This window comes from Urocampus carinirostris, chromosome 12, assembly GCF_059441175.1.
Source record: "Urocampus carinirostris isolate Australia breed hairy pipefish chromosome 12, RoL_Ucar_1.0, whole genome shotgun sequence".
NCBI classification, from domain to species: Eukaryota; Metazoa; Chordata; class Actinopteri; order Syngnathiformes; family Syngnathidae; genus Urocampus; species Urocampus carinirostris.
Window position 1 is genome coordinate 40,181,294 of NC_142360.1, and position 24,459 is coordinate 40,205,752.

Here is a 24,459-nt window from a genome sequence, read left to right on the forward strand (position 1 = left end):
CTTTTGTTTCTCACACTTTCTCCCTCTCTCCCTTTTTCTTTCTTTGTCCCGCCCTCTCTCCTTTTCCTTCCCTCTTTCTCTTATTTCTTGATCTCTCTTTTCCTTTCTCTTTCATCTACTAGTCCGGCCCCCGAGGGAATGTTTGTTCTATGGTGTGGCCCCCCGAGTTCAAATGGGTTTGAAACCCCTACTTTAGAAATCAAATGTACCTTGACACAGGACTGTGATTAGACGCGTTTATTACATCAGTACACAAATACAGATTCGGAAATTGAATATAAATCAATTTCTATTTTAAAATGAGACATTGAAAACAAATGTTTATTTTTGATCATCGCTCCATGTGATCTCATAGTCGGTGAAGACGCTCTTCAACTTTTCCACCGAAATGGAGTGATCCGCTTTACCGAATCCCTAAAAAAAACAAAGAAACTTGGACACGACTCTTTGGGTTTACCGTAAAATTCCGACTATAAGGCGCACCTGATTATAAGCCGCACCCGGTACATTTTTTAAAGGAAAAAACAAGACGGTACACAGAAAAGTTAGTACCCCTAACATACGGAGTCGAATCTTGACACTTGAAGAATTTCATACATTTGACTATAAAGGAATTTATATGATGGAATACAAGTTACATTTATTAAATTTAATGCAAGATATTCACTGACTGGGCTGTAGTTGAATGACAGGTCACGCTGTTCCAAATGCAGAATGTTTTGACAAGGGAATTTTGATAACAGGACTCTGCAGGCGATGTTTTGAAAAAAAAGGCCCTTGATGACGTAGAAACGCTCGGTGTTGTTTTGGGTTTTCCAGACACGAGACGCCCAGAGGGGGGCTTCCCTGGCATGCCCATGGGAGGAGTCGAGACGCCGTCTCGCGGGGTGACGTGGGCCAAGAAGAGAAAAAAAGGACTTCAGAGAGGACTCCCACGACACTAATTTGGCCGTATTCGATGGAGTACACCTAGTTAAATTATTAATGATATTAAATCTGCCCCCGTGTGAAAATGTCGGCTTTCTTGTTCATGGTTTCCATCAAGAAACGAGCATGCATAAATTGTTGGGTGATTGTAGGTTGTGTTTGGTTAACGGAGTCAGATAACTCATTCGAACGATTTGGTCAACGATACAATGCCCACAAATGAATAAAAATCCGCCTAAAAGCATGTCTGCTTCATTGGACAATGATTCTTATGTTTGTTTCGCTTTAAAACTCCCGTTCGAAAATAAACTCATAAAATGATTCTCAAGATGGGAGTTGGCTCTCCCTTTTCGACGGACACTTTTTCCACGATGAGGGTCTGTCCATGCTAGTTTTATTCATGCCCAAAGGGCAACGTTAAATTAAACTGGTGTCTTCCTCGACACATATATTCCACGTGTTTCACTCTTACCTGTACTGCTCAGGCGGCCATTAGAAATAAATACACCAATTAGCCGCATCCTTGCATAAGCCGCAGGGAAAAAAATTGCAGGCTTATAGTCCGAATTTTACGGTATATCCTGATCCTATTGTATTGAAAAATTTCTTACAGTGGACTCTCCGAACACCCTCATTTTTTTCTCTCCGCTCTTGTGCTCGATCTTCCCTCCGCCCAGGCATTGACACTCCATGCCCATGGCCTCCACAGCAGGTTGGAGCTTCTCAAATATATGATCTGGAAAATCATTAAAGGTATATCGTGAAAGGCTCTAAAAAGACATCAACGATTTTTATATGGCTGTGAAAATTGAATGTTAATATTTGGTACAGTAGAGGGAAGGAGCTTGTTCCCCAAAATCTCACAATACATCCTCTCTATAATGCAGTGCACCTGTCCTGTCCCATGTGCAGAAAAACCCCCTTAAAGCATGATGCTACCACCCCCATGCTTCAGAGTAGGGAGGGTGTTCTTCTCTAGATCAGTCAGGTTTCCGGGCGGTCGTTGAGAAATACAAAGTTTGAGCTCCCTCTAAAGATTTTCTATTGAGTTTAGATCTCTGACTGAGGGAAGGAGCTTGTTCCCCAAAATCTCACAATACATCCTCTCTTTAATGCAGTGCACTCGTCCTGTTCCATGTGCAGAAAAACACCCTGAAAGCATGATGCTACCACCCCCATGCTTGACAGTAGGGAGGGTGTTCTTCTCTAGATCAGTCAGGTTTCCAGACAGTCGTTGAGAAATACGGAGTTTGAGCTCCCTCTAAAGATTTTCGATTGGGTTTAGGTCTGGAGACTGGCTGGGCCACGCTAGAACCTAGATATAATTCTTACTGAGCCGATCCTTGGTTTTCCTGGCTGTGTGCTCAGTTTTCTTCACTGCTCTGACTGAAGGAAGGAGCTTGTTCCCCAAAATCTCACAATACATCCTCTCTTTAATGCAGTGCACTCGTCCTGTCCCATGTGCAGAAAAACACCCTGAAAGCATGATGCTACCACCCCCATGCTTCACAGTAGGGATGGTTTTCTTTGGATTGTACTCTTCATTCTTCTACCTCCAAACACGCTTATAATACTTAAATACCGCAAAGATACTAGTATGGGAATACTTCAAAATATGTCTACAGAAAAACTACAAAAATACCACTGCAGTAAAACTATGATACAAAAATACTGCTACATAAATATTGCTAAAATACTACAACATTTTACAAAAATACGACTACAGTAATACTAAGATACAAAAATATTATTACAGAAATAGTCCAATAGAAATACTACAGTATTCATAATAATACTTAAGAAATACCGCAAAGATACTAGAATGGAAATACTTCAAATAAATGCTCTGCATTTGTAAAAACTTTTACAGAAAAACTACAAAAATACCACTGCAGTAAAACGATCATAAAAAAATACTGCTACATAAATATTGCAACATGAATACAGTATTAGAAAATTAAACTTCAGTAATACTACAGCAATTCTACATCATTAGACTACAGAAATACTACAAAAAAATACCACTACAGTAATACTAGGATACAAAAATACTATTAAAGATATATTCCGACAGAAATAATACAGTATTATTAAAAATACTTAAGAAATACCGCAAAGATAAAGTATGGGAATACTTTCAAATACGTCTACAGAAAAACTACAAAAAAATACCACTATGATACAAAAATACTGCTACATGAATATTGCGACATGAATACGACAAAAATACGACTACAGTAGAACTAGGATACAAAAATATTATTACAGAAATATTCCAATAGAAATACTACACAGTATTATTAGTAATACTTAAATACCGCAAAGATACTCAATACTAGAATGGAAATACTTCAAATAAATAGTCTGCATTTGTAAAAATGTTTACATAAAAACTACGCAAATAAAACTGCAGTAATACCACAGCAATTCTACATCATTAGACTACAGAAATACTACAAAACAACAACAACTAGAGTAATAAACTACAAAAATACTGCAGAAATACAGTACAGTGGGACCTCGCTACTTCGCGGTTCCACGTTCGCGGTTGTTAAAAATAATAATAGTAAAATAAAATAAAAATTAAAAAAAAAGAATATATATATATATATATATATATATATATATATATATATATATATATATATATATATTAAGCATTTTTGAAGGGGCGTCGCCACTTCGCAGATTTTCACTTTTTGCAGGTGGTTTTGGTCCCCATTAATTGGGTCTAAAAAATAATAATAGTAAAATAAAATATATTTTAAAAAAAAAAAATATATATATATATATATATATATATATATATATATATATATATATACATTCTTTTTTTAAGCATTTTTGAAGGGGCATCGCTACTTCGCGGATTTTCACTTTACGCGGGTGGTTTTGGTCCCCATTAACCGCGAGAACCGAGGGATTACTGTACTACGATGGGGTACTAGGAGTTAAATGGACAGAACCATTTTAAGGTAGAAGGGTATACCAGAAAATGCGTGGTTCACATTTTCATTTTATTTTACTTTTTCTTTGAATGTGTATCCAGAGGTTGTCATCTTATGCCTATTTTGTCCTTTATTAAGAAAATGAGACTTTTAAGAACGCTATCATTTTAGGGGGGTTGAATTTGGGGGTACTTGAGCACCCCCCAAAACGGACTGGTTACGTCCATGGTTAAAAAAATGGCACTTTGGTTGACTTACTGTGATATTGTGCGCTTTTTGTGCCGCGAACAATGTCTTTGCCGACGTCGCCATTTTTCACTTTCACTCGAACCAAAATATATTTAAAAGTCCCCTCTGAGTCAATTTCCACATCGGGAATGGCTGCCAAGGTTTCCGACATACTTTTACTTTCTGTTTCTATCGCGTTAGCAAGTCGCCATTGAAATACGAACGCCTTATTTGGGCACGGAGGTTTATTTCCGGCCTTAAAGAGACAGTCGCTGTTTTGCTACCGGTGAGGGGTGCGGTCTTGAAACAGCGCCTCCACTGGCCAGATTAGGGATATCCAGGTGAAATGAGTTGGGGGCCGCTGGAGCTCGGGTCCGGGTGAGGTGGGGCCAAATGGGTTTTTCCGCAAAAACGGGGCTGATAAAAATATTCCGCTGATATTAAGAGTTTTACATCTGTCCACTAGATGTCGCTGTCATGTGGAGTGCTAGCAAAAAAAGACTCAGAAGAAGACGACTAACTACGGAAATTGAAAGGGAGCAAAAAGTATCCTTTTGCATTCTGCCTTTCCCAAAGAAAGAGAAAAAGAAGGAAATATTTTATTTAAAGGGATAAAGATTAAGGAAGACGAAATGTAAAAGAGGGAAAAAAGGAAAACAGGACAAAAAAAGGCAAAATAAGGAAAATGGAGAAAGAGAACGAAAAAAGGAAGAAAGGAAACAAAGAGAAGAAGAAAGAAAAAAGGAAGAAAGGAAACAAAGAGAAGAAGAAATAAAAAAGGAAGAAATGAATTAAAGTGAAAAAGACAAAAATAGAGAAAAAAATCCCACCTTCAATTGTTTTCTTTCATTTTTAATTTCTTATTTCTCTTCTTTTCAAAAGTCATAAGTTTTGGTCACTTTGAGTCTCCGTAGTTCGTCTTCTTTGTTGTGCTTTTAGCACTCATTTTCGGTGGCACGACAGAATAGTGGGAAAATAATACACACTGTCCCTTTAACAGTTCCTATGGAGGTGGGGCCTCAAAGGATCATCCTGAGGGCCGCAATTGGCCACAGGGCCGCGAGTTTGAGAGCACTAGGCTAGTTAGAGCTGGGGTGTCTTTATGTCTCTCTTTCTCTCACTTTCTTTGTCTCTGCCTCTCTCTCTCATTCTCTTAATCTTTCTTTTCTTTCTGTATTCTTTTCTCTTGGTCTCTATTTTGCTTTCTCTTTTCTCTCTATTTCATCCTTCTCTCTCTCTGTTTTTCACTTTTTGCTCTCTCTCTCTCTCTTTCTTCCCCCTCTCTCTCTTTCTTCTCTCCTTCTCTCTCCTTTTCACTTCTCTCTCTCTTTCACCATTTTATCTCTCTTTTTCTATTTAATTTGTATTTTTTTCTCTTTCTCTATTTGACTTTTCTCTCTTTTCTTCTCTCTCTCCCTTTTACTTCTATCTCTCTCTTTCACTGTTCTCTCTCCCCACCTTTCTCTCTGTTTTCACTTTTCTCTCTCTTTTTCACTCTCTCCTTTTCACTTCTCTCTTTTACTTTTCTCTCTCTCTTTTACTTTTCTCTCTCTTTTTCTCTCTCTCCGTTTCACTTCTCTCTATCTCTTTAACCGTTCTCTCTCTTTCATCATTCTCTTTCTCCTTTTCTCTCTCTCTCTCCTTTCACTTCTCTCTCTCTCTTTTGCTGTTCTCTCTCTTTTACCATTCTTTCTCTCTCACTCTCTCTATTTTTCACTTCTGTTTCTCTTTCTGGATTTCACTTTTCCCTTTCTCCTTTTCTCTCTTTTTCTTTTATTGTTCACTCTCTTTTATCATTCTGTAATTTTTTCATTCTTCCTCTCTCTATTTTCACTTTTCTTTCTCTTTCTGTCTTTCACTTGTCTCTATCTCTATCTCTCACTCTTTTTCGTTTCACTTTATCTTTTACAGTTCTCTCTCTTTTACCATTCTTTCTTTCTCTCTCTCTTTCTCTATTTTCACTTTTCTTTCTCTTTCTCTCTTTCACTTCTCTCTCTCTCTATTTCTCACTCCTTTTCGTTTCTCTCTTCCTTTTTTACCATTCTCTCTCTTTTACCATTCTTTCTTTCGCTCTCTTTCTCTCTTTTATTTCTCTCTCTCTCTCTCTTTATCTCTTTCTCTTTGACCGTTCTCTCTCTTTTACTATTCTTTCTTTCTCTCTCAATAATAATAATAATAATAATTTACTTGTATTGTCATTCTTTGTAACAATGCACACAGAACAAAATGTCGATACACCTGACCCGTACAGTTAAACTGTAGCGAGCCGATGCTCTTACTCTAGTTTTCACTTTTCTTTCTCTTTCTGTCTTTCACTTGTCTCTCTTTCTCTCTCCTTTTTATTTCTCTCTTTCACCATTCTCTCTTTTACCATTATCTCTCTCTTTCTCTATTTTTTACTTTTCTTTCTCTTTCTCTCCTTCACTTGTCTCTCTTTCTCTCTCCTTTTCACTTCTCTCTCTTTCACCATTCTCTCTCTTTTACCACTCTTTCTTTCTCTCTCTTTCTCTATTTTTCACTTTTCTTTCTCCTTCTCTGTTTCACTGGTCCATCCCTCTCTTTCCTTTCACTTCTCTCTCTCTTTCTTCCCCTTTTCTCTCTTTTTGGAAGTTTCATATTTTTTAAACACAAGGGAAAACATTGTAAAATGAGAAAAACAATACTTAAAATGAGCTAAATTTGCACGAATTTCTGTCGATTTGCTAATATTTAATCCTAGTTTGCTCACATATTTGATAAAGAGAGAGAGAGCGAGAGATAGGAATCTATTTTATTGCTCGTTTTGACTCATCGTATCTGATGAGAGTCATCTCGGCGCAAAAGTCGAGAAAGGGAAAAGAAAAGAAAGTTTCGGAAGTCCCAGTCCAAAAAGGGAATTCCTCCCGGGGGCCATTAAACGCCGTCCGATGTTATCTCGGAGGAAGTCTCGCGAGGCGAGGAGGTGTCAACGCATCCGGGAAGGAAACGCACCGTCACTTCGGGATACTCCGGAGGATATGCCGAGCGCACCCGCCGGCGCCGCGGCACCCGCCGGACTCTCGTTAAAAATCTTATTCTTTCTCTTGTTTTCTTCTTCAAAAGTTTAAAGGGGCTTAAAAAGACGCACATCATTTCAAAAACTGAATCAAAGAAATAATAAATATTATCTTTTAATTGGCCTCTGTTTTTCCCCCAAAAAATTCTTGAAAAACTGATCCAACGACGTCTGCTTTTGCCGAATCCTTCAGAAATGCGCTAAGCAGACCTCATTATAATTAGTGATAGCCGTTTTATAAGTGATTCCTTTCCACGAATTCCGAATTTTTGTGAATTTTGGTCACACAGTCTGTAAAAAAGATGGCTCCTCGTCGACTTCCCTTTTACATACCTTTCTATAACAGCCAGAAAAAGTCTCTTCCTCTTCTTTTCTGCATGTCTTTCTTGGGGTCCATGGGGAACAATAGCTCTTTGTTGAGGTACCATACAGTAGACGGTTGACAACGCGTGTAGGGGACACGAAGAGCATGCCAAGATTAAAGTGGAAACACCGGGAAACCAGGTATCCTGAAACACCTTTGTTACTTGAGGCAAATATTTTCCCAGTCAGGTTCTTTGTAACCTGAGACGTTTGTTTGAGAGACATTCATAAGTAGAGCTACCACCAGATGTCGCTGCAGTAATGTTATTTATTAATTAAAACATTTTTATTTCGAATTTGTATTTCCCTTTTAAATTTTTAATAGAAATTGAATGTATTATTAGTCATGTATTTAATACATGTTTTTCTTATTTTGAATTAGAACGTTTATTTTTTACATATTTATTATTTTTTATATTTTTATTATGCATGTACAATATTTGTGTTGATATATTCATATTTTTATGGGATATTATTCATACATATAATAAATATAATGTTTTTCTTAATATAATGTCTATATTCCGTAGAAACGCCCGAAACTGTGAATAGTGAAAATAAGTGCTGTCTTATTTTGAAAGGATCATCTTAATAATATCATTTTTAATTCTTGAAATCAATTTTTGATTATATCATTTTTGATTTCCTATTTATGAACAGTATTCATTCTCTCTTTTACCATTCTTTCTCTCTCGTTCTCTCTATTTTTCACTTCTGTTTCTCTTTCTCCATTTCATTTTCCCTCTCTTTTTCTTTTACTGTTCACTCTCTTTTATCATTCTTTTTTCTATCTCTCTCTCTATTTTCACTTTTCTTTTTCTTTCTCTCTTTCACTTGTCCCTCTCGCTATCTCTCACTCATTTTTGTTTCACTTACTCTTTTACAGTTCTCTCTCTTTTACCATTCTTTCTTTCTCTCTCTCTCTATTTTTCACTTTGCTTTCTCTTTCTCTCTTTCACTTCTCTCTCTCTCTCTCTACCTCTCACTCCTTTTCATTTCTCCCTTTCTCTTTGACCGTTCTCTCTCTTTTACCATTCTTTCTTTCTCTCTTACTCTATTTTTCACTTTTCTTTCTCTTTCTCTCTTTCACTTGTCCCTCTCGCTATCTCTCACTCATTTTTGTTTCTCTTACTCTTTTACAGTTCTCTCTCTTTTACCATTCTTTCTTTCTCTCTCTCTCTATTTTTCATTTTGCTTTCTCTTTCTCTCTTTCACTTGTCCCTCTCTCTCTCTACCTCTCATTCATTTTTGTTTCTCTCTTTCTCTTTTACCATTCTTTCTTTTGCTCTCTTTCTCTATTTTTCACTTTTCTTTATCTTTCTTTTATTTCTCTCTCTCTCTCTTTCTCTTTGACCATTCTCTCTCTTTTACCATTCTTTCTTTCTCTCTTACTCTATTTTTCACTTTTCTTTCTCTTTCTCTCTTTCACTTGTCCCTCTCGCTATCTCTCACTCATTTTTGTTTCTCTTACTCTTTTACAGTTCTCTCTCTTTTACCATTCTTTCTTTCTCTCTCTCTCTCTCTATTTTTCACTTTGCTTTCTCTTTCTCTTTCACTTCTCTCTATCTCTCTCTACCTCTCACTCCTTTTCATTTCTCCCTTTCTCTTTTACCGTTCTCTCTCTTTTACCATTCTTTCTTTCGATCTCTTTCTCTATTTTTCACTTTTCTTTCTCTTTCTTTTATTTCTCTCTCTCTTTCTTTTTGACCGTTCTCTCTCTTTTACCATTCTTTCTTTCTCTCTTACTCTATTTTTCACTTTCCTTTCTCTTTTTCTTTCACTTGTCTCTCTTTCTCTCTCCTTTTCACTTCTCTCTCTTTCACCATTCTCTCTTTTACCATTCTCTCTCTCTCGCTTTCTCTATTCTTCACTTTTCTTTTCTTTCTCTCTAGATGATTTTACTTGATGACTGAATTTCGTTTATTTGATATATTTTATATATAGATGTATTTTTTTCTTATTATAATAATCTGATCATTAATATCTCTATTTGTAAATAAAGTGTGCAAAACTCCAAATCTCTAAATGGTTCTAAACAAGTCCTGTCCCATTTCCCTAATATGTCATGAACCGGAACAGGATCAGGACCCAAACGCGTGACGTTCTTACACAAGACTTTTATTTTCCGAGAAATGGGGAGTCATGCACGTTAGGCAGCGGTCTGGCGGGGAATGATAGGAAGCCAGAGGCCGACGAGATCGATACCAATTGCCCGAGTAGGTATCGGACAGATGGGGTCGATACCGGACAGGACAGGAGAGACAGGATAGATGATGAAACAGGATATCGAACATTAACAGGAGAACGAGGTGGGAACGAAAACAGGAGAGAATGATAAACAGGACAAAAACGAAACAGGAAACCGATATTAAACAGGACAAAATAAACGGGAACAGTACCGGACAGGAAATACCAACAGGAACAGGACCGAGTCCAAACCCACGTCTCGCGAGGTTCGTAGACGGACTGACAAAAGAATAATGAGAGCACTGAGCTTAAAATAGACAGAAATTCAATCTATCAACCTGGCGCCACATGGGCGGGGCCAATTGGGCGCCACGGCAACCGTGACATTCATGAAAATAATTGAAAAGATGATTTTAATTTTTATTTGATATATTTTATTTCGATTTTTGAGTATGAAATGATTACAAATCGCATGAAACGCATGTATCTCGTTTTTTCATCATTTTTTTTAGTTTTTATATTTACGACGAGTTTACACTGTTAACAGGCCAAAATGGTCTATGATAGAATGATAGAAATATTTTCGTTTTTTTTTTATTGTAATGATGTGATAAGTTAAATAAATATCGGAGTAGAAAACTTGATGAATCATTATAAACATTCTTGATGATGAAAACCGCGACAATACGATACATTTCTGATGATTGGAAGAAAAATCCTGTCAACGACAGACACTTCCGCCCGAGACAATGAGACGAGATTCCCGTTGGGAATTTCTGAAGGATACGGTCGGGATCGGGCCGACGGTGGGCGGGAATTTCCAGCGAAAAGCTGACCGCGGCTTCCCGGAAAAGGGAACCGCTCGACCGGCACCCTTAAAAGAGGCCGCTGCGGACACTTGCGCACACAATCTTCAACCCCGAAGACCGAAGAACTCCCGATAGACTTCATTCTTGAATTTGGTATCGAAGATGTCCGGCTTGTGGTTCGGCGTGGCTTTTCTCTTCTCAGGTAGGTGCAAACTCCGGACGACAGAGAGCACAAATTCAAGAACTCGTTCGGGTTTTTGGAAAAACCGCATCGGATACCGAACAGCCGTAAAACGGAATGAATTCAAACCGATTTCTTGCATTTTGAGACCGGCACACACCTCTGAGTTGTTTACATCACGTGTTTTCGGATCACGTGAGCATTCGAGATGAAGACGAGCGCCTATTTACTACTGCGCCGAAACGAGGGCTGTGTGGTGTCAAATGTGAGCCCTGTATGTCAAGACCAGAACAGAGACAGGACCCACTTGCGTACGTCAGTTTTTTTGGGAAGAAGGGAAAGGATTGCAAAAACGATTTGGTGATCGCTGGTGGCAGGGAGCAGGTCGCTCTGAACGCAAAAGTGGGACGAGCGATGGCGGTGTCGGGAGCGTAAAAAACAGGTCAGTAGCCGGGACAGGAGAGCAAAAAACGAGATCAAAAAATGGGTCGAAGCCGGGAAACAGACAGGAGCCAAAACAGGAGTGAATCAGGGTCGAAAAGCTTGCCTAGCGTGGACTGAGGTTTGCCGACTGACTGACAACAGGTGACAGAAAGGAGTGGGTTTAAATAGGGACAGGGAGCCAATCAGAGTCCGAGGCAGTTGGCGCAGGTGAATCATATCAGTAATCATGACACTGTAAATCATGACAGCGGCACCAGGGCAACCATACTGTGGAGAATAGTGCCAGATTGCAACAAGGATGTGGCTTTTGAGTTGTTGTTGAGAAAGAAAGGTGTTACTACTGCGCCGAAAGAAATTGCAAATGAGGGCCGTGTGGCATCAAATCTGAGCCCTATATTTCTAGATGACAGCACTGGGGCAATAGTGCCAGATTGGAACACATACTTGTCTTTTTGTGTTGTTGTCAAGATGACAGCTTTGGGGCAATAGTGCCAAATTGGAACACAGACTTTTGTGTTGTTGCCATTGGTGGTTGCCAGTGTTTAAATTGTAAAAGTAGTGTCTCTACTCTGGAACTTGACGGTTTTTCAAATGATTATTTCTCTGACCGTGTATCTCCATCCTCAGTGCTCTTCACAAAGGTCGAATCCTGGTCCTACTTCTACTCCAACACCACCATGGACTGGGAACAGGCCCGATCCTGGTGCCAGGAACGCTACACCGACATGGTGGCCATCCAAAACCAGGAAGAGATCGGCCACCTCAACGTCTGGCTGCCCAAGAAGTCCACCTACTACTGGATCGGCATCCGCAAAATCAACGGTACTTGGACCTGGGTGGGCACCAACAAGACCCTGACGGCCGAGGCCAGCAATTGGGCCAAGGGGGAACCCAACAACGGCGTGGGCGGTGGGATCCTGGGCCAAAGCGAGGATTGCGTGGAGATGTACGTCAAGAGGAGCTCGCAACCCGGGAAATGGAACGACGAACGCTGCGGGAAGAAGAAGACGGCGTTGTGTTACGCGGGTAGGCAAAACAACATGGACATTTGAAAAAAAATTCAAAGCCGACTATCAGATCTGAAGCAGCCCATTTCTCTCTGCCTTCCCCCTCCTCCTTGCTAATATTTTATTGCAGTTCCAACGGGGGAGACAAACAAAACTCGGAGATTAGAAATACACACTTTTGAGTAAATACGTTTAAGCCTACTTTTACACGTACCCCCAAAAAGTCATGATTTTTTTCCATATATAAGGCGCACTGGACTATAAGGCGCATGGAGTTAAAACTACAGTAAGGGCTGGGGTCGCTAAAAATAACTAAAAAATACCATATTTGTACATTGATGGATCGGTCGGAATAGATCAGTAATAGCATTATGAGCGGCGGGAATCGAACCCGGATCGCGGCAGGGCGGGCGCCGAATACTATCTGCTAGACCACTGTAGATGACTCGCAAAGCCTTTATGAAGGGCACGAGCTTGTCAATTGAATGAAGGTAAATTCGTTGTGGGAAGTATTTCGGTGGTTCTGAACTCTGTGAGGTGAAAGGCATTGTGGGAAGTCATTTGATAGATCAGTCATCACATTAGGAGCGGCGGGAATCGAACCCAGATCGCGGCAGGGCAGGCGCCGAATACTATCTGCTAGACTACTGTAGATGACTCGCAAAGCCTTTATGAAGGGCACGCACTTGTCAACTGAATGGAGATAAAGGCGTTGTGGGAAGTATTTCGGTCATTCTGAACTCTGTGAGGAGAAAGGCATCGTGGGAAGTCATTTGGTCGTCTTGAAAGGTTTAATTAACGCATGGCTGCCTGTTTCTTGTTTAGTAGTGACTTAGACGGATTCACAAGGAGATAAGATCTCATTTTCGGTCGTTCTGAACTCTGTGAGGAGAAAGGCATTGTGGGAAGTCATTTGATAGATCAGTAATCACATTAGGAATAGTGGGAATAGAACCCGCGGCAGGGCAGGCGCTGAATCCTATCTGCTAGACCACTGTAGATGACTCGCGTAGCCTTTATGTAGGGCACGAGCTTGTCATCTGTATAAAGATAAAGGCATTGTGGGAAGTATTTCGGTCGTTCTGAACTCTGTAAAGTGAAAGGCATTGTGGGAAGTCATTTGATAAATCAGTAATCACATTAGGAGCGGCGGGAATCCAACCCGGATCGCGGCAGGGCAGGCGCTAGACCACTAGATGACTCGCATAGCCTTTATGAAGGGCACGAGCTTGTCAACTGAATGGAAATCAAAGCATTGTGGGAAGTATTTCGGTCGTTATGAACTCTGTGAGTTGAAAGGCATCGTGGGAAGTCATTTGAAGGGTTTAATCAACGCATGACCACCTGTTTGTCATTTAGTAGTGACTTAAATAGTTTCATGAGGAGATAGGATCTCATTTTCATGCGTCATCTGAAACCCTAGTGGTGTAGCGGATAGGAACCGACGCTCTCCTCGACTCGATCCGGGTACGATCCCCGTTGCCACTCTAGTCGTGCGACTGTGGTCAGCGCTAAAATGTTTAAAACCGGTATGCGTTTCCGCATATAAGGCGCACCTTCAAATTGATGGCCTATTGTTGGGGTTTTTCGTACGCGCCTTACAGTGCGGGAAATACGGTAACTGTTCATGCGGTCTAGTTGACTTCCTGTTTTCTGGTTTTAGCCGCTTGCCGAAAAGACTCCTGTGTGTACGGGGACTGCGTGGAAACCATCAACAGTCACAGGTGCCGGTGTTTGAAAGGCTTCTTCGGAGAAAAATGCCAGCACGGTAAGCATCCCTTTGAATGAAAGACCCCAAAAAAGGACAAAGGAGAACTGGTGTGCACAAATAGACCGCGGGTGGTGCTGCAGCACCTGTTCGATCTAATCCAATACTTGACTTTGAAAAGGTTCGAAATGTTTTTTTAATTAAAAATTGTAGGATTTTTTTTCAGAATAAAAGCACGACGTACCCCAAAACATTTCAAAATTAAGCACAAAAAATGAATTATATTAAATTTGTAGTTATTTGTTCCTTTCTTTAAATTTAAATCAGGAGACCTCAGGATGATAATTTGAGGCCCCTTCCATGATATGAGAGTTAAAGGGACAGTGTGTATGATTTGCCCATGAGATATCGCTGTATTCTGTCGTGCCACCAAAAAATGAGTGCTAAAAGGTACCAAGGAGGATAGAATACAGGGACTCAAAGTGACCAAAACACACCTTAGTACATTGGAAAAGAAAAAAAAGGAAAAGAAAAAAGAGAAAAAGAAAAAAATGAGAAGAAAACAAATACAACAACAAATAAAACTTGAGAACAGAAGGAAAAGAAAAAGTAGGAAAAGAAAAAAAAGATAAAGACGTAAAAAGAAAAAATGAGAAGAAAAGAAATAGGACAACAAATAAAACTCGAGAACAAAAGATAAAGACGGAGGGAGGGAGAAAAAGACAGAGAAAGAGAGGGAGGGAAAGAGAGAGCGATAAACAGATAGGGAAAACAAGGGAGACAGAGTCCCAGTGAGAGAAAAAGAGAGAGCAGAATAGAGATATGAATGGAGAAGAAGGAGGAAATGAATATAGAGAGAAAAAGAAAGTGAAAAAAGAGAAAGATAAAAAGAATAAGAGAAATGAAACGACAGAAAGAAAAAATCAGCAGGAGAAAAAGAGACAAAGTGAGGTGAGAGAGAGAGAGAGAGAGAGAGAGATGTCGAAAAAGAGGGTGAGAAAGAAAGAAAAATAGAAAGAAAGAATTAAAGTGTAAATTAGAGAGAGAAAATAAAAAGAGAGCAAGACAGAGAAAAAGAAAGAGTTAGAGAGTGAGAGAGAAATAGAGAAAAGAGAAAAAGAGAGAGTGAACAGGAGAAAGAAAAAGAGAAATAAATCAAAAAGAAGTGAGTCAGACAGAAATGGAGAAATACGACCACAATTGTTTTGCAAGTGTTACCTGGCTTTGGTGACATCCGGTGGAAATATTTCAAACTACAGCTCATTTTCCTCTTGCGCTTCTCTCACTGTTGTCTCGCGGGCCGGATTGAAACCATTGGCCTGATCTGGCCCACGGGCCGCCTGTTTGACACCTGTGCTTTAGAGGGTATTGTCATTTTTTCTTTGTATTCGATTTGAGTATGCTAGTCTGTGCACGTCACTGTATTAGTTCAGTTCAGTTCAGTTCATTTAAAGCTTCATAAATATTCAGAATATATATATATATATATATATATATATATATATATAATGAATCAAATCCAAAGAAATGATGAAAAACAATTGAAAAAGGCAAGAAAACCCCCTTTTTTATCCCCCTCGAAAAATGAAACGCACACCCGATAGTTGAAATCTATGGTCTTCATTTCAGTGGTGGAATGCAACCGGACCCAGCTGACACCCGTGCCCCAATCCAGCCTGACCTGCACCCACAAACACGGCAACTTCACTTTCGGTTCCACCTGCCGATACTCCTGCCGGGAGGGATACCGGCTGAGTAGTCCGGATCCTTTAAGGTGCACCGCCACCGGGAACTGGTCCCACGCGCCCCCTACCTGCCGAGGTGAGTTTGGCGTCCCCTGCGAAATCAAAACCGGCGGCGCTTCCTGCGTCGGAGTTCTCACTTCCTGTTTTGTCGTGGTGGACAGGTGTCCGTTGCCCCGCCCTCCCCCGCTTGGAAAACGGGAACGTCACCTGCGGGGGGGACCCCGACTCCGGGTTCGGTGTCGGGGAGCGTTGCCACTTCGCCTGTGATATCGGTTACCGATTGGCGGGACCGAGCGGGGCCAGGTGCAATTCCGACGCGAGGTGGAGCGAGAGGTTGCCGCGTTGCGAAGGTGAGACTCCTACCCGGACCGCTTTCTCCGTTTTCTTTAAAGAAAAAAAAGTTTCTCAAGTCTAACGCCCCCTATAGTTTGATGACAGTAATTAGTTAATTAAAAAAAAAATATATATATATATATGGTTTCATTTTTCCTCAGTTCGAATCGAACCCTGGATTGCGAGTAGGGCTACGGATAACATTTGAAAAGGAAATTCTGTTCGATCTCAATATTACACTGTTTGTTACTCACAGTACCAAAAACCAATGTTACAGAACGGAGACAATAGAAAGTCGTCCTAACTACTAAATCCATATTATTTATACTAATCTTGTCCCATTTTTGTATTCCAAACCAATAGATTTTGTTTCTCAAGTCTAACGCCCCCTATATTTTGATCTTAGTATCACACTATTTTTACTCACAGTACCAAAAACCAATGTTAAAGAATGGAGACAACATAAACTGTTTGGATTACTAATACTATACTTGTCCCATTATTTTATTTGAGACCAATATATTTTGTTTTTCAAGTCTAACGCCCCCTATATTTTGATGACAGAAACTAACTTTTGAAAAGGCGTTCTGTTCCATCTCAATATCACACTATTTGTTTACTCACAGTACCAAAAACAAATGTTAGAGAATGGACTACAAAAACTACACAAAAACTACAAACTACAAAAAAAAATTTGTTTTATTTTTCCTCAGTTCAAACGTTGAGGGAATCGAATTCAGATCGCGGCTCGGGATACAGATAACATTTGAAAAGGCATTCGATATGATATCAATTTCACACTATTTTTTTACTCACAGTACCAAAAACCAATGTTAAAGAATGGAGAAAACAGAAAGTTTTCCCAACTGCTAAATTCATATTACCCATACAATACTTATACAATACATTTTTGGATTTGATACCAATATATTTTGTTTCTCAAGTCTAACGCCCCCTATATTTTGATGACAGAACTACAAAAAAAAAAATTGTTTCATTTTTCCTCAGTTCAAAGTTTGCGGGAATCGAACCCCGGATCGCGACTAAGGCTACGGATAACATATGAAAAGGCGTTCCATTTGATCTCAATATCACACTATTTTTTTTACTCACAGTACCAAAAACCAATGTTAGAGAATGGAGACAACAGAAAGTCGTCCTAACTGCTAAGTTTGGATTACTTATACTATACTTATACTATATATTTTTGTATTCGATACCAATATATTACAGATAACATTTGAAAAGGCATTCTATTTGATCTCAATTCCACACTATGTTTACTCACAGTACCAAAAACCAATGTTAAAGAATGAAGACAACAGAAAGTCGTCCTAACTGCTAAGTTTGGATTACTTATATTATACTTATACTCACAGTACCAAAAACCAATGTTAAAGAATGGAAAAAAACGGGGGAAAAAGAGCAGATTCATCATGAAATACACGACGTAGATCGCGATCTACCGGTAGATCACAGAGGCGGTACCGGGCGATCTCGAAAAAGAGATTCAGTTCTTTGTATTTGTTCGGGACGCGCTGCCATCTAGAGATCAAATGCAGTATATCGGCAGTAGCTAGGAACAATGTTATTCATTGGCTATGAATGTGTTCGAAATTTAAAGGGACAGCGTGAAATATTTCACCACAAGATTTATTTTTTGTATCTTTAGATACTATACCTACTAAAGTCAATTGTGTTCTTCGTCTGCAGCAATCACGTGTCCCGCACCGCAAATTCCCGAAAAAGCTGGATTGAACTGTAGCTCACCCTCCCTGTCATTCGGGAGTTCCTTCCCTCGGGACACCATCTGCATTTTCAGTTGCCACGAAGGCCACCAGCTCAAAGGTGCCGTTAGCATAGCGTGCATGCTAACGGGCGAGTGGAGTGTCCGGTCTCCGACTTGCGAAGGTAGGAAATCCGACGTTATGGTTTAGCTAGCGCCACCTGGTGGTTACAAAAAACATTGCTTTTAGAGAAGTAAATATATATAAACCATTACGTCAAAAAATTTGGTAGACGCCAGTTTAGCATTTATCTGACGTGAGATCGTGATTGGCCGCCCTGTTTTCGTCTTTTCTTTCTTTGGCACCTATTTCTTCACTTTTTCAGAAAACATTTAGAATGTTCCCCTGTGAGATATTTGTTCTTTTTTTGAAGTATTATTTTTTGAATATTTTTTTCTCTTTCTTTTAAAGTTTTCTTTCTTTTTTCTTTTATTTTTTCAGTTTTCTTTTGATTTTTTCTTCTTGTTTCGTTTTTTTTTTCTACTTTTTCTTTATCAATTATCTCTCTCTCTTCCCCCTTTTCTCTTCGCTTCCTTCCTTTTTCCATTTTTCTTTTTCTTTTAAATTTTTCTTTCTTTTTTCTTTCTTTTTTTCTGTTTTCTTTTGATTTTTTTCTTCTCGTTTCGTTTTTTTTTCTACTTTTTCTTTATCAAATATCTCTCTCTTCCCCCTTTTCTCTTGGCTTCCTTCCCTTTTCCATTTTTCTTTTTTTTAAATTTTACTTTCTTTTTTATTTTCTTTTTTTCTGTTTTCTAATGATTTTTTTCTTCTGGTTTCGGATTTTTTTCTACTTTTTCTTTATCAATTATCTCTCTCTTCTTCTCCCTTTTCTTTTCTATTCCTTCCCTTTCCCTTTTTTCTTTTTACATTTTTGCTAATTTTTCTTTCTTTTTTCTTTTATCCTTTTTTCTATTTTCTTTTGATTTTTACTTCTCTTTTTCAGGCTTTCTTCCAATTTTTCTTTATCAAATATCTCTTTCTTCCCCCTTTTCTCTTCTCTTCCTTCCTTTTTTCCTTTTTTTTAAATTTTTGCATATTTTCCTTCCTTTTTTTCTTTTATCCCTTTTCTGTTTTCTTTGTTTTTTCTTCTCTTTTGTTTTTTTTTCCTCTTTTTCTTTGTCAAATGTCTCTTTCTTCTTCTCATTTTTCTCTTCTCTTCCTTCCTTTTTCCTTTTTTATTGTTTTAAGTTTTAATGTTTGTTTATTTTTCTTTCCGTTCTTCTTTTATCACCTTTTCTGTTTTTTTATTTTGATTTTTTTTCTTCTCTTTTCAGGCTTTTTTCCTCTTTTTCTTTCTCAAATTTATCTCTCTTCTTCTCCCATTTCTCTTCTCTTCTTTCCTTTTTCTTTTTTTAATTTGTGCCTTTTTTCTTTTTTCTTTTACCCCTTTTCTGTTTTCTTTGTTTTTTCTTCTCTTCTGTTTTTTTCCCTTTTTTCTTGGTCAAACAACTCTCTTTTCTTCTCATTTTTCTCTTCTCTTCCTTCCCTTTCCTTTTTTATTTTTTCCTTTTTTCCTTTTTTTTATTCCTTTTCTGTTTTCTTTTGATTTTTTTCTTCTCTTTTCAGGCTTTTTTCCTCTTTTCTTTATCAAATATCTGTTTTCCTTATTTTTCCTTTTTTCTTTTTTTAATGTTTTCCTTTTTTTCTTTTATCCCTTTTTCTGTTTACTTTGGATTTTTTCTTCTTTTTTCTGGCTTTTTCCACTTTTTCTTTATTAAACTCTCTCTTCTCCTTTTGCTTTTCTCCTCTTTCCTTTTTTCATATTTTCCCTCGTTTTTTTTTCCTTTTACTTTTGTTTCTTTTTCTTTCCTTTGACTATTTTCTTTTGATTTCTTGGCAAACAAACGAGGGAAAATAACCTTGCGTTTCGGTCACTTTGAGTCTTGGTAGTTTGTATTGCCAATGGTGCTTTTTAGACCTCTGGTGGCGCCGTACCCGTAACGTTCTGTGGTATCCTTCCCTCAGAGTCCACCTCCAAGATGGCCGCCGTCACCGGTGCGGCAGTAGGGGGCGCCGTGTCCCTGTCTACGCTGTCTCTGATGCTCTGGATCCTGAGACGGATGAGGAGAAACGCCAATAAATTTGAACTGAACAGGTAACTCCACTTTGAAGTTTCCTGGGTCCAGGTACGGTGCTGCCACCGCCACTGTCAAACATGGGGGTGGCAGTATCCTACGTGTTTTGCACGGTCGTGACGGAACCTATTTGTTTTTTTGGCAGCAACTCGGAAATCGAAGAGCATCCTCAAGTCTACAAAAACAGCATCGACAGCCTCATATGAGACGTCGACGGAAACAATGAGAGCAGGGGTGTCCAAGGTGTGGCCCCGCGGGCCGGATAAGGCCCGCCAATAGATTGACTCCGGCACGGAGAGAAGCACAAGATTAAAAAAAACAGCTGCGGTTTGAAATATGTCCACTTGGTGTCGCCAGGCGCCACTCGCAAAAAATCTGGAGCTGTATTCTCTCTTTCTCTTCTGTTTCCCTCTTTCTCTCTTTTTTCCTTTCTTTCTATATCTCTATTTCTTCCGCTCTTTTTTCCCTGTCCTTCTTTCTTCCTCTTTCTCTCTTTTTTCTATTTTCCTTTAATTCTTTCTCTAATTTTCTCTTCTACTTTCTCCCTCCCTCTCTCTTTTACTTCCTCCGTCTCACCTTTTTTATCTTCTCACATCCATTTTTTCCTTTCCCCTTTTCTTTCTTTCTTTCTTTCTCTATCACTCTCTTTCTCTCTCAGACTTCTCTATCTATCTCCTTCTTATTTTCTCTATCTACCTTTCTTTCTCTATCACTATTTGCTCCTCTCCTCTTTTTTTCTATCTTTCATACTTTCTTTTTCTATTCCTTTGTCACTATGTTTCTCTCTCTCTCATTCTCTTAGTTTCTTGTTGTCCCTTTTCCCTTTCTTTTTTCCTTCTCAGTTTCTTTTGTTTATCTATCTCTTTCTTTCCATCTCTCACACTCTCTTTTTCCTTCTCTCTCCCCGTTTTCTTGTTTTGCTTTTTGACTCTCTCGCTGCTTTTCTCTCTTCCCCTCTCTTTTTTCTCCTTTCTCTTACCTTTCTTTCTCTTTTTTCTATCTCCCTTTCTCCATCTCTTTTTCTATCTTTCGCCCTTTCTTTATCTCGTTTTCTCTTTCCCTCTCATTTAATTGTTCTCTTTTTCCCCCTTTCTTTTTTTCTTTCTCTCTCGCCTTTTTCCACTTTTTTTCTCTCTAATATATTTTTCCAGCCCCCTGGATGTTTTTTTTTACCATGTGGCCCTTTAAGCTAGAATGAGTCTGACACCCCTGAACGAGATCCTCCTAGAAGACGCCTACCTGCCATTTATTTGCTCCCAACGGGAGTTTCGTACTGAGCACATTGTTCGACGCAGGAAGCGGGAAATTCCTTCAAATAGCGCGCTGTCTCTTTAATAAACTGTGAGAAATTGAGTGTATTTATGTAATATGTGACGTTATTTATTGCAGTATTTGAAATGTTTTCTGTTTTTTTATCACATAATAACATTTATTGTATGTATGTATTGAATGTACCGTCTTGTCAAGTATTTGCAAATAAACGTATCCATGGAAACGACTCTTTTTGTGTTTGTACGCGACTCATAAACCCCGAAACGGCGGAACCGATTTTCGTGAAAATGCTAACAGTTGTACTTTAGCACTCTGCGAGTGTTTTTAGCTAGCTTTCGTGTCAAGGCACACACAATAATCAATACAAACAACATTGACGAAGATCTGCTTTGGCTCCCGACCACCGGCCACTCCAAGCAGCCTTATCCAATCATTTAAAATGTTCCTATGCCTATCATTAGTTCATAGTAACATTTTTCAGCTTTTTTTTTTTTAATTATTTTTTTCTGTGGAAAGACAATTTGGATGGTGTACTCACTTTGAAGAATGTGAGAGTCGTGCAGTAGCAAGATAAGAAGGTTAAATCATATCATTTTGGGCGAAGAGTGCGGGAGAATGAAGCGGGCGGTCTACACTCCTTTCCGGATGCCAGGCTCGCCGGGGGTTGGAATTGGGCCTGTGAGACAACACGAAGAGAAGCACAAGAGAAAAATCGGCTGCAGTTTGAAATGTGTCCACTTGAGGTTGATAAAGCCAGGCACCCCTCGCAAAACAACTGGAGCTATAGAAGTTTATCTTCTTCTTTTACTCTCTCTCTCTCTCACTGTATTTCTTTTTTCTCTCCCTTTCTCTTCCTGTATTTTTTTTCTCTCTGTCTCTCTCTCTATATCTTCCTGTTTCCTTTCTCTCTCTCTCTCTCTCTCTTCCTGTGTTTCTTCTCTCTCACTCTCTCTCTCTCTCTCTCTCTCTCTCTCTTCCCGTGTTTCTTCTCTCTCTTTCTCTCGCTTTATCTTCCTGTGTTTCTTTCTCTCTCTCTCTCCCTCTCTCTCTTTCTCTCTCCCTCTTATATATTTATTTTCTTTCTCTCTCTCTCTCTCTTTCTCTCTCTCTCTCATTGTATTTATTTTTTCTCTCTCTCTCTTTCTGTATTTCTTTTCTCACTTTTTCTCTCTCTTCCTATATTTGTTTCTCTCTGTCTCTCTCTCTATATCTTCCTGTGTTTCCTATCTCTCTCTCTTCCTGTATTTCGTTTCTCTCTCTCTCTTCCTGTGTTTCTTCTCTCTCCCTCTCTCTCTTTCTGTATTTATTTTCTCACTTTTTCTCCCTCTCTCTCTTTCTGTATTAGTTTTCTCTCTTTCTCTCTCTCTCTCTATCTTCCTATGTTTCTTTCTCTCCACCTCTCTCTTTCTCTTTCTCTCTTCCTGTATTTCTCTCTCTCTGTCTCTCTCTTTTCCTGTATTTCTTTACTCACTCTCTCTCTCTCTTCCTGTGTTTACTTTATCTCTCTCTCTATATCTCTTTTCTTGTATTTCTTTTCTCTCTCTCTCTTCCTGTATTACATTTTTTTCTCCCACTTTCTTTTCCCCTCTCACTCTCTCGCTCTCTCCTGCATTTCCTCTTTCTTTCTCTCTTTCTCTTCCTGTATTTCCTTTCACTCTCTCTTCCTGAGTTTCCTCTCTCTCTTTCTCTGTCTCATATTTTTCTCATTTGTCTCATCCTCAAGCTGAACACGCCAAGAAATTGTACACAGCGGTGACACTATCAAGTTGTCTCTTAAAGGCACAGCATGTTTAAGAGCAGGGGACCGGCACAGTACTTCAATCGGATGTACTCTCTTTTGTTGCGTAACTCCTGTTATTTTGGTATCTCAAAGGCGAGTAGTAGCAGAGGAAAGCATTTTCACATAAGAAATTCCGTATTATTTTTGGCTACGAGTGGCGGAGAATTACCTCGTAGTGTGGTATTTTTTTGTCTCCCATCTGCAATTTTTGTCTTCACGCCAAGGGAAACGCTGTCATAAATCAGCTGAGTTATGTAACTACAAACTGTTCTTACGTTTATAGCAAAATATCAACTGGCAGACGGGCAAAGAACGTGTCTAAGGAACAGCGGTGACGCCATAAAGCTGTCTCTTAAAGGCACAGCATGTTTAAGAGCCGAGAGTCTGTATTTCCCAAAAATGCTATGTTAAATGAAATTGATTTTGAAATATTTTAACCGGAAAAAGGATCAAATCAATGGCGCCACCAGGGAGTGGCCAGGGGTGGTCACGGCACCCTCTACAAATGAAGTCAGTGGAATTTTCCCAGGTGTCTCTTAAAGGCACAGCATGTTTAAGAGCGAGACAAATGTTCACTGAAATTGTATTGAAATATTTTTTAAAAAAGACGCATGTAATCGTATATTTCTAAATATGCTTTTTTTAAGCATGAGAGGAATCTAATTTAGGGATTATGAGGTCAGTGGTATTTTCCCAGGTGTCTCTTAAAGGCACAGCATGTTTAAGAGCGAGACATATTACCCCAAAATATTGTAAAAAAAAAAAAAAAAAAAAAAAAAAAGACGCATGTAATCGGATATTTTTAAATATACTATTTTCAAGCATGAGAGGAATCTAAATTAGGGGTCAGTGGTATTTTCCCAGGTGTCTCTTAAAGGCACAGCGTGTTTAAGAGCGAGACATGTTACCCCAAAATATTGTATGTTCGCTGAATTTGTATTGAAATATTCAAAAAAAGACGCATCTAATCCTACATTTTTAAATATGCTTTTTTTAAGCATGAGAGGGAGCTAATTTAGGGATTATGAGGTCAGTGGTATTTTCCCAAGTGTGACTCATACCCATGCATTTTACCCCAAAAATCATGTTTTTTAATAGTGTGTCACGACTTACGCAAGACTGAACACATCAGAAAACTCCACAGTTCCAAAAAAAAAAAAACAGGGACCTTGTCCGGTTGTCTCTTAAAGGCACAGTATGTTTAAGAGCAGGGGACCGGCACAATTTTTTTGTCTCCCATCTGCAATTTTTGTCTTCACGCCAAGGGAAACACTGTCATAAATCAGCTGAGTTGTGTAACTACAAGTTGTTCTTACGTTTATAGTGTTTAATGCACAGATTTAAAATCAAATTATGGACTGGCAGACAGGTGAAGAATTTTAAAAAAATGTCATGACCGGGACAAGCAGGGGACCCAAATGCGTAACGTTTCACACAATGATTTATTAAGGGATCGGGGAAGTCGGGGCAGGAGGAACAAGACAGCGATCTGGTGCTCGCTGGCCAGTTGGAATGGGAAGCCCTCGCGGACGAAACATGGTCGGAGATCGGAACAAGTCGGGCAGCCGGGACGGGAGACGAAGCGTGGTCGGAGATCGGAACAAGACGGGCAGCAGGGCAGGGAGACAGAG

At 39.1% G+C, this 24,459-nt stretch overlaps 3 protein-coding genes across 3 annotated transcripts in view; 1 reads left to right on the forward strand and 2 right to left on the reverse strand.

Moving 5' to 3' along the window:
* Positions 1–222: 222 nt before the first annotated feature.
* LOC148355948 (14 kDa phosphohistidine phosphatase) lies at positions 223–4,362 on the reverse strand. Its single transcript, XM_088349672.1, has 3 exons — positions 4,134–4,362; positions 1,539–1,663; positions 223–414 (listed from the first exon to the last, which is right to left on the reverse strand). Exons 1-3 carry the CDS (start codon positions 4,273–4,275, stop codon positions 322–324), a joined length of 360 nt encoding a protein of 119 aa, XP_088205798.1. The 5' UTR covers positions 4,276–4,362; the 3' UTR covers positions 223–321.
* A 6,178-nt stretch (positions 4,363–10,540) lies between these two features.
* On the forward strand, positions 10,541–21,226 carry sele (selectin E). The gene is made up of 8 exons (XM_088349140.1): positions 10,541–10,698; positions 11,749–12,147; positions 13,792–13,896; positions 15,466–15,657; positions 15,743–15,931; positions 17,628–17,825; positions 19,667–19,796; positions 19,922–21,226. Exons 1-8 carry the CDS (start codon positions 10,659–10,661, stop codon positions 19,980–19,982), a joined length of 1,314 nt encoding a protein of 437 aa, XP_088205266.1. The 5' UTR covers positions 10,541–10,658; the 3' UTR covers positions 19,983–21,226.
* echdc2 (enoyl CoA hydratase domain containing 2) overlaps positions 15,658–24,459 on the reverse strand; it is a 42,437-nt gene continuing 33,635 nt past the window's right edge. The window contains exons 12-15 of the transcript XR_015852191.1: positions 21,587–21,724; positions 19,637–19,752; positions 17,685–17,861; positions 15,658–15,965 (exon numbers count right to left, since the gene is read on the reverse strand). The gene's annotated coding sequence lies outside the window, so the exon portion shown is untranslated. The remainder of the gene's footprint in view (positions 15,966–17,684; positions 17,862–19,636; positions 19,753–21,586; positions 21,725–24,459) is intronic.